Below are 10,712 nucleotides of genomic sequence, written 5' to 3'. Positions count from 1 at the left end.
GAGAGAGGTGGAGAATGTTTACAGAACGGGGGTGTTCCAGTAAGTAATACATGTACATGTATTGAATATCCTGTCTTGCTGTGTGTATGCGTGAGTGCACCTGACCTTTGCAACACCCCTGCCACAGTAAACGAAAAAGACAAATTTCTCCCTGAGAGATTGTCTTTATCATTGTCATAAAATGACAGCCTCTCGTCTTTTAGCTTTTTAAAAATCTCCCCTAAATTTTAAAAGAAAATTAGAAAAGCCAAAAGGATGGTGCGGTGTTCGTCGGAAGAAAGAACCGAAAATTGCTCGTGCGGTTTGAGTCACGGGCCTGTAGAAGAATACTACCACGGAGTCATTGAACACGAGTTGTGGGCGTCCAATGAATACACTAATTTAATAACCATAAAAAAAATTTTTTTAATATGTATTCTCGCTTTTTCCTACTGCCCGTTGTGCTTGTTCATGCCGTGTTACCGGTATCTCAAACATCTTCATTCTCATCATCATCATCATCATCGTGTTTTAAAGTAGAAAAAAAATATATACTTGAGACTTGAATAGGGTTGGTGTCGTTTAATCAGATGTTCGTATAGGCCTGGACGTTCATCATCATCATCATCATCATCATCATCATCATCATCATCATCATCATCATCATCATCATCATCATCATCATTATCATCATCATCATCATCATCATCATCAGAGCTTTCCCGTGAGCTTGCCAGACAGACATCCTAGAAAGAAAGCCCTTGATCAAGTAGTCAAGCCTAAAAAACAGCAGGAAAGGTTGGTTTCAGATGGGCACAGACCTAGCAGACCACCTCCCCCTGAAGCAGAGTGTGTCCATGGGAGACCCATGGCGAAATCGAAATCCGGAAAGAATTGAGAGAAAGAGCAAAGGAGATGATTCTGTAAAGGCATGTACGTGAAGCTGCAAGGAGGTTGGTGCCGACGTGACAATTTTCCCTTTTGGATCGGCTGTCGTAGGATACCGCGAAGGTGGAGCAGCAGTAGTGGTAATAATGAATGATGAACCACCACGAACAGAAATCATTAAAACTAAAGGTGCATTCCTCACATCATCTTATGACGAGGAAAGCCAGGCAATGATGTCTGCTGCACAATTGATTGCTGACAATTGTCACAGTGGAACCAATATGCTGATCTTGACTGACAGTCAAAGGTACTGATAGGCAACAGCTCAGACATAAATGATTTGCGCCGCAAGATCAGTGAAACCACAGCCACAATTAAGATCTATTGGATTCCGAGCCACGCTGGAATCGAAGGAAATGAGGAAGCGGACCAAGCTGCCGATGAAGCCAGAAGATTGAAGGAGACAGACAACCAATACAATAACATACAGAGGAGTCTTTCCAATGATCAAGGGGGAAATCAGAGACCCACCATGCAGAGCTGAGTACCAGCACCTAGAGGATGTGTATTCTGGGTACTTCAATAAGCAGGAACAAAATATCACATGTCGCTGGGACCAGGTTGGGCTAGCGAGACTGCGGTCGGACCATCATTAGAACTTGAGGTGGTATCAGAACTTCGTGAATAAAGAGCTCAACCCACGTTGCCGAAGATGCATCCATGAAAAGGAGGATGTCAAACATATGCTTGAATATCCAGGAACAATGGCAATTCGAATGGAGTTATTTGGACGAGTGGAGATGCCACTGGGTATCATGACAATGGAGCCGGAAAAGAGCCTCGCTCTCGCTCGAAGATTTCTTTGTGGAGTAAAATAAATCATCATATTCATCATCATCGTATTAATAGTCATAGTACTAGAAACAGCTATACGTGTAGTAATAGTTGCCTTTGTATAGCGCATATCCACTCTCTACCGCATGCTCTATGCGCTTTACAACTTTGTACAGTACATGTGCAGACTTCAACATAATTCAGTTGAGGACCACCTTGACAGACAGTACTGATTTTTTTTAATCCGAAAAAAAGACAGCAAGAAATGTTTCAAAATGTTTTGTTCTGAATTCTCGGGGAATTTTAGCCAAATTTGCTGTTTTTATCGACTTGTGTGCGACACCACGGACATTCCTCAATTAAAATTTCTGGTGCCTCAATTTGGTGGCAATATAAGCCAAAATACACTATCGCATCATTATGCCACCGAGGCGAAAGCTGAGGGACTTCGATCGTGCCAGAGCTATGGCATGGCTGCAGGATGGAGTTGGAGCCCGAAAAGGTTGCCAGAAGGCTTGCAGTGTCACACTGTCATTGTCCGCCTGAGGCAGAGCCATCAAGCCACTGGATCAATCCAAGAACACCCGGTGTGGATCGACCGAAGAAGACCAGACCACTCAGAGTGTTCGCAAGTGGTCCTTAATTTATGTAGAAGTCTGAATTATTACCCCAGCAGAGCCAAGAACAAGCTCGGCTTCCCGGGAAGCATACAGTGCAAGCTGTGGATTGCATGCCCCCAAACACTAACAAACTAAGTTGGGGTTGGGTTTTTTTTCGGTTGTTCTCTTTTTTTGCTAATACGTGTATTCCAAACATCATGCTCGAATTACTTCTTCTACTTCTATGCAATTGAGACACGTATTTACACATACAGGGCAGTTATAAATCTTGCGTATGCAAACACGGAACATGAGGTGGGTTGTGCTCTGTGCTATATGGCGGTGTGTTACGTTACATGAACGGGTTTTTCCAAAAGCGGTGGATTAGATATTCTTTTGACGTTGTGCAAAATGTGTACGTGTGTGTGCGTGTATGCGTGCGCTTACATGCTATGGTTTTTTAGGGTGTTTCGTGACGTTTTTACATTTGTATGAGTGCGTGTGCGTGTGTGTCAGAGAGAGAGAGAGAGAGAGAGAGAGAGAGAGAGAGAGAGAGAGAGAGAGAAAGAGAGAGAGGGGGGAGGCAGGGAGGGAGAAAGACACAAAGACAGAGAGGCATGAATGCAGAAAAAAGAGCATATCAACAGACAGACAAAACCAAATTAACGAATCAGCTCCTATAGTTACACCTTCGAGCCATAATATTATGTCAAATTTTACACCAAGCCCAAGACCGTGTCAACATCCTGTGGGTATTCCCGCTTTGGTTAACAGCCCATTACACACCGAGGCCGGCAAACACACTCAGGTCTTGATTCAAAAGTAAACAAATCGGCTTGTAACCTACCCCTCCAAAATAACAATATTGTTCTAAACGCACGTCATGTATCCAGATTGTCTCTATGAAAGGAATGGCCTAAAGATTCTGGGTTATTATTACCTTACATAATATCTATTATATATTTAATACAAAACATTTAAAACTCACCTTAAGACTGCTTCACAGGTATCAGAACATGCAGAAAGCCAGTTGTAAATGTAAACACGACGCTTCGGTCAATGAAAAGAGTAAAGAAGAGGAAGGCGCCTCGCAACAAGTAGGTCATGGTTCGCAAAGGTGTAACCATAGATTTGGGAAAAAGATAAACATCGCATACAGATGCTTTATTTTGCGTTACCTGCAACAGAACCAGTTTTTTTGTTGTGAGACGAGCAAGCAAAAGGAACATTATATTTCCGTTCGCTTCTACAGGGCTAGAAAATGTTGGACAATTGTGACTTTACCCTTTGTATGTAGAATTTGAGTTGAGGCGGACTCCATTGAATTATGTATTACCTCCGGCCGTCTGTTTGTTGAAATGGAGTATCCTACCCAGCCCCATTTGTTCCTAACTGGAAGGATGGAAGCACTCGAAGCAACCAGCCTCTTGAATTATCTATTTAATTATGTTCATGGGTGGTAAAAGATTTACTTCAACTTCAAACACAGGTATGGCATTCTTTCTTCTTTTTCTTCTTCTTCTTCGTGTGTCAGGTCTGGAGCAAATACTGACGATCATGGTACCCAATTCCTTAATGTTATCACTACTCCTTATCAGGTCAGTTTTACTTCTTGTGTTGTTTGTCATAAAGCTGTTCAGACAATCTGTGTATGTTGTTCTGTGCTTTCCTCTGTCTATAGAACATTCAGCTAATACCAAAAAACAAACATACAAACCGGTGTCTGTGGTGTAACGGTTACGCACTACACAGGAGAGACCTGAGTTCGATTTCCGAGTGGGTAGAAAGTTTTTAATCGAATATCTCGGTCTTTCTGCTAGAAGGTTGTATCCCTCTGAGCCTGAGTTGGCCCGGTGACAGGCAGGGTCGGAAGCCTCCCTCCTAAAAGGTGTCAATTTTATCGATGGTGGTCTAAAAACACTTAGAATATCCTTTTTAATACATGTATATATATTTTTTTTTAAAAATATATATACAAAAACAAACAGAAAGCAGTGCCATGTGTCTAGTTTCCCACTTCTAAGGACATGACCTGCTTTATGTATTGTTAGCTATATCTAGATCGATACAGAGTATTCGTTCCAGCCAACCGTCCTGTCGTCATTCTTACAAGTTCATACGATTCTTAGAATTTCTTTGTGTTTAACAAGAGACACTATCAGGTCAAACACGAGAAGTGAGAAGGAAGCAGATATGATGTACGACGAATATATGCAAAACAAAGATGAAGAGGGAAGTCTGTATTTGATTGTGATAGTTATCTTTCTGAGACCAACGAACTGAAAGATAATACTGAGATGCAATGATGTGTAATGAAAAAAAAAAAACACCCCCAAAAAAACAACAACAACCCAACAAAGTGAGGGGTGGGGAAAGAAAGAGACACGCTGACTGACACACACACACACACACACACACACACAGGGGAGATACTCAAAACCGGACATTTCAGTATCAACTAAGCATGAAATATTACGTTTACTTGAGGAGCTTCTATGGCTCTCAACCCACTTGGCTGTCTTATCGTGTTCGATAAGAGCATTAAAACTGCACATTATGAGGATCTGTTTTTATACAGCCTTACTGTAACGAACAAGCCATTAAAAAAATCCCAGGCCACACATGATTATCACCCGAGGTAATTATTAACTTATGCACTTGACAGACACTTCCACACCAACAAGCACATAAACAGAATTAATCCCATGTAGGAACCCCATTGCAGACACTGTGACTACCACGAGGAGACTGTTGAACATCTTCTCCTTCACTGCCCAAACCTGGCAGTTCTTCGACGCAGGGTCCTACACACACCTACAGACTTAAAAAGCCTGCTCTACTCTGGCGTTGACCAGATGACAAGGACATGTGGTTACTTGAGGGAGGCATTGGGCTGCCAAGAGCGAAATGCTCGCAGTTAAAGGGATTTGAAAACAACAACAACAACATGCATTTGACAAGTTAGTCTTTAGATTGCATGTATGTCAGCACGTTCATGAGACAACAGCTTAAGTCATTTTTAGCCGGTTTGGAGTTTTTGGTTCTGAAATGAAGAGCCGAGCTAGCTTGATATATAGTTCGGTAATATAGTTCTAGTTCACTTGGACCAAAGAATTTTCCAAATATAAAATCAATGCAGTGTACCAAAATTCAAGAGTATCACCACAAACTGAATTGTTTGGGAGAAAAAGGTTTTCTCTCATTTTCTCAGAATAGCTAAAAATGACTTAGGCCTAAGCATAAATATTATCTTATGAGCGTGACGATGTGTTTGAGCGTAGACTGCTTGTGTTGTCAGCTTAGAAAAGGTCTTTTTCGTACACTCCACCTTGATGATACCAAGTTTACAAAATATCATCATATTATAAGGATTTTTACAGTGGACTCCGCATAAAACGATTATGGTTAATCCCATTAAAACAGCAGTGGACTAAAATAAAATAAAATGCCTGATCTTCTGTTCCTTCTATTTGAGCAGCTTCTCTAAAATGAAAAACCGACTAGACCGAGGAAAATCCGATGATCCCGCAGATCTTGGTGTAAGTATTAGCGGATTCCACCGTGCAACAATATTAATACATGCCACTGAAATACTGTCTACCTGGAACATGTTTTAGTTTTAGTAAGAGTTTTATGACACTTGCAACACCATAAGGTCATAAGTGCAGAAGATAAAAAGTGTTACAAGAGAGAAACAAACACAAAAACAGGAGGAGAGATAAGGACGAAAGATGTTTGATAGGAAGGAAGGAGCAAACCACACCACAGCACCCGCTGGACATGTGGGTTTTTTTTGGTAGTAGAGGGTCTTACGGCGCTCGCAACTGCATAAGGTCATATGAGCGCCAAGGCGTGGATGTCAACAGAGAAGTCTTTACAGGGAATCAGACTTCTCTCTAGCTTCAACAGCACAAGGTCTGCTTCGACTATCAAGGCACCCCGAAATAGCAGGTCACAAGAGAGTGACAAACATACAAAAGAAGTAGAGGAAAATGACAATAGTAAGGATCAGGAAAGAAAAAGCAGCAGTTCCCTGTTGTAGATCAGGCACAGTTATGAGCGTGACATGAATCAGCCCATTTACAATTCTACTATGCTAGAACGAGAAATGTTCCCCCTTTGGGAATGGCCTGAAGACGCTTCAGTCAGTGGCACTGCCCTGGACATGTTTGCAAGTTCTGAAAACCTGATGGTCTACCCCTAACAGGAGTTTGTGTAAGTCCTCAAATAGGAGAATAACACACACAGACATTTCAGCTGACAATACACAAACCAGTGCCAGTGATGTTTTAGGTTTCAGCAAGAGTTTTACAATGCTTGCCATACAAATAGGTAATATGAGAGCCGAAGATTAGAAGCGTTGCTTCCTACAAAGAAGAGATGGAGGAGAGATAAGGACGATAGATGTTCGATAGGAAAGGAGAAGCAAACCACACAAGAGCAAAAGACAACAACCTGCATTAGTGGTATAGAGGATAACCCTATCCGTACGCCCTGGGGTCATTTTGTACGCCCAGGGTTGTATTCTTCACATTTTAAAATTAAAATACTTCTAGTAGGAAGATCTCTTTGAAACTTTCAGTATTTCTCAAGATATCATTTTGACAGACTGCTAGGCAAAGCGTACGGATTGCATTAACGAGTACATCTCCTCTTTGGAAAGTGGTGGCACAGAGTTCCCCAAGTCGTATGGATATGAAACTAAAACATGACGTACGGAAAGGGTTAAGCACAGTGACATCACACGTAGAAGACCCCAGTTTGATTCCCCTGTGTAGAGAATTTTTATCAAGTACCAGTATCTTAGTCTTTCTGCTGGGACCAATTGGCTCGGACAGGCAGGATCGAAGCCCACTTCTTAACTGATCTAAATTGTATTGATGACGATGTAAAAACACCTTAATTAAAAAGAAAAGCTTTAACAATACAAATCTATGAGATGAAATTTGCTTTGGAGTATAAATCTTTGCTGCCTTCTTCTCTTCTTTATTCAAATCATAAAACAATCTATTTGAGTTTAGCAGTGCATTTCATAAGAAAGTGCCAGATCTACGACGTACATCAGCGATCATTGTTCTCCTTTCATTCCTTTGCTCAGATGCTCTCAAACAATCAACATTATCCTGAGTAGTGCATAACTAATACAAAAACAAACAATAAACTCACTTAAAAATCAAGACAAGAACAGCCCATTTTATTCATCCCTGAACAGGGAACTCAACGCAACAAGACACATATACACACATGAATATTTTTCAGTCACCTCACAATGGAATGATACTACTGACAGAACTTCATTCGACAAGGCATTCACTGCAGCACAATTTAACATGCACTTGTAGCATAACTCATCTCTGTGACCAAGTCCCTGTATGAGAGAAGATCAAAATGTATTGCTCAAGATACATAATAGTGGCAATCAATCTAAAACCTCATTGCTCTGTCGTTTGTAGATATGGCAATGGCATGACCTTCCTGATGGCAATGTTTTATCTGTCTGTCTGTTGTTTTTTCCCCAGCAAAAAATGACCGTTATTGTGCCAATGTCCTTCTCTTTACTCAAACAAAAACAAAGACTTACTATTAATTAACCACAATTTATAAATATAACAAAAAGAATTGACTATTTTTCCCCTCTAATTTTCCCCTAGTCAATTTTATCATGAAAATGCAGTAAACTTAATCTTCCTCTTTTCACCAAGTAACTTAAAAGACTTCAGTGAAAGAAATATGTGTAAATATACGAAGGTCAGTTAATGTCAGTTATATCATTTTTTTTTCTCTCATTTTATTTAGAATTCTATCCCTCAAGTATCCATGACATGAGACAAAACATTCAGAGGTTTCTGTATTTCCTTTTTATAAGAGTGCACCGTACCCTTCACAAGTCATAACTCTCTATGGACGGAGCGGACACATATGTCCGACCAGCGGCAGACCAAAGGCAGTGTTGGGGTAGATTTCAAACCATCATACACAAATCAGAAACCCGACTTGATACATCTTATAGTATGCATGTTATTGCTTGCCTTTTCAGATAAAGAAAACAGAATTGAAGAATCTGTATGAATAATATGGCGGATGGTGGGTGGTGGGTGCTCTGGTGTGCTTTGCTCCTTCTTCCTATCAAACATCTATCGTCCTTATCTCTTCTCCTTCTTTTTGCGTTTGTTGTTCGTTTGCAACACCTTTAATCTTCAGCACTTACATGACCTAATTGTGTTGCAAGTGCTGTAAAATGCTTACTAAAACAAAATAGAATAACAAAGCATAATTTATGCTTCTTTTCTAAAATGCTCCACAACAGTGCATCTTCCTGTTCTGTAGACTGACGAGAAAGCGTGCCGTCATAGAGTTGATAAAAACGCAAGACCGTCAACATCCCTCATTTCTCCTGCTGTGCAGAATCAGACTTTGCAGCAACTTTGTGTTTCGTCTTCCGTTTCTTGGGAGCTTTCTCGTCTGCATCTTCCTTAAAATCCTGTGGTATATACATCATCTCCACATACTTGTCTGTCTCCTTCTCTTCTACGGCCACTTTCTCTGTGATCTGAAAAACCAAACAAATGAAGCTTGGTTCTTAGCTTGTTGTAACAATTTCAAAGTCTTCCTACAGTAGAGAAGAATGTTCATATTAAATACAGTAGGGCAGGGATAACTCACACACGTTTGGAATTGATCGAAAAATGTGTTTAACACATTCGTGATTCAGGGATAACCCTTTGAACCCTCATTGTCAGTACACCAGTAGCCCGTAAAACTGCCCGCATGCCTAGCCACCGGTACAGCGGTGAGCGAGACACTGTCCCCAAACCGGTCCTCCTGGGACAAATTGCGTGTGGGAGAACCAAGTTTACTACACAGGATGTTACTGATTACTTTGAAGATCTTTGTGAATTAAATAATAGTACATGTACTGATGAGGACTACCATGAGTGGGATATGAAATGTGATTCTGATGATCATATAAATGTAAGTAAATATATCTCTCAGGAGCTCAGGCAGAGGGGCATAGTAACATCAGGAGGTCAACGTTCAAAGGGTTGACTGATGATGAAAAACTAAAGATATATCAGTCGTGGAATGGCAAATTGTACGAACTATCCTTGATTTCGAGTTTTCCGTGTCTGTGTTATCTATGCCCCACTGTATTACATAAAGACAAACACATGTACAACTGACATAATGTCATGAACAAGGGAGCTATTTTGTCTTTTGAATCTAGCAGCCATCCAGTGTCCTTACTTTACTATACTCTAACATCAAAAACAGATTTGGCAACAGATATGTTTGAATGAATCAAATTGGAACAATACATCAGTCAGGAACTGGATAATGAGGATGAGTCCACCCATTGGGATCCTAAGGAATTAAGAAGAGCCTAGAGAACCCACTTTAAAAAATAAAAAAGAAAGAAAGACACTGTTTCGGCTTATATGTGCATATGCAATAAACTGACTATGCAAGTCAGAAAGTAGGCAGAAAACCACTATCTCCCCCCCCCCACACACACACACACACAGACACACACACTCTCACAAATTCTTGAAACCTCAACAATGATACTTCCAACAAGAATTTGTCAAATTTTAATTTTGAATTTTCTCGGGCTGGAATCGTGACGATCTGAATGCAGTGGTTTTCCACAGACCGTGCTATAACAGGTGATGACTCCTTATCAAAAGCTTTATAAAAACAGCGGAGTCCGCTTAAACGAAACACGGTTAATATCCCAAAACAGCAATAACCCGAAAGAAAATAAAATCCCTGATTTCTGTTCCTTCTATCTGAGCAACCCTTTTAACTCTTTCACTACCAGTGGGTTTTCCTCACCAGGACTAGGCCCCGTCTGTGACCTACTTTCTGATTCTGCCCACCCTCGGACAAATTAAAGATTTTTAGTTTTCAATTTTCAATATTAGCCACATGCATCATATATGAAAATAAAGGGGAAATAATGACCTATCTAAACACATCGCTCAAAACGATCATTTTTCAGTTTGATTATTACAAAAGTAGGACTGATTTTGAAGCAGGAAATGGAGAGCCGTGTTCGTGGTAGTGAAAAAGTTAAACTGAAAAAAAAAATATCTGTGCCGTAGACTTCGGTATAATCAGACTCCACTGTATTCATTAATTTTTTTACAGTACAACCACCACCTCCTCAAACTCACCTTCCGAAAAGCCATGCAGTGTATATGACTCTGCTTCTCATATCTCCACCTTCTGAAACCTACAGCCTCTATGGCTTGCTTCCAGCTCTTCATCATGGGAGCATTTCTGTGTAAGCTGTTTGTGGAGAGAAAGATATATCAATAAACAATAAAGGCTCCTTGCTATGAGGGCTTAGACAAAAAGAAAACGAAACTTCTCAAAGATTATTACTATAAAGAAAAACCTAAATGCCCCCCC

The 10,712-nt window shown here is 40.5% G+C and overlaps 2 protein-coding genes across 2 annotated transcripts in view; both read right to left on the bottom strand.

The window, feature by feature from the left end:
- LOC118478672 (thiopurine S-methyltransferase-like) overlaps positions 1-3,321 on the bottom strand; it is a gene marked incomplete at its 3' end in the record, with an annotated part of 8,977 nt that extends 5,656 nt beyond the window's left edge. Inside the window, 1 exon segment of the mRNA XM_035972722.1 lies at positions 3,289-3,321.
- Positions 3,322-8,463: 5,142 nt separating this feature from the next.
- Positions 8,464-10,712, bottom strand: part of LOC101845359 (S-adenosylmethionine sensor upstream of mTORC1) — a gene marked incomplete at its 5' end in the record, with an annotated part of 4,072 nt that continues 1,823 nt past the window's right edge. Inside the window, 2 exon segments of the mRNA XM_005109752.3 lie at positions 8,464-8,850; positions 10,475-10,589. Coding sequence (XP_005109809.2) covers positions 8,686-8,850; positions 10,475-10,589 — 280 coding nt within the window.

The sequence above is a fragment of the Aplysia californica genome, unplaced genomic scaffold (assembly GCF_000002075.1).
Source record: "Aplysia californica isolate F4 #8 unplaced genomic scaffold, AplCal3.0 scaffold00812, whole genome shotgun sequence".
NCBI lineage: Eukaryota > Metazoa > Mollusca > Gastropoda > Aplysiida > Aplysiidae > Aplysia > Aplysia californica.
This window is presented reverse-complemented; position numbering and strand designations above follow the sequence as displayed.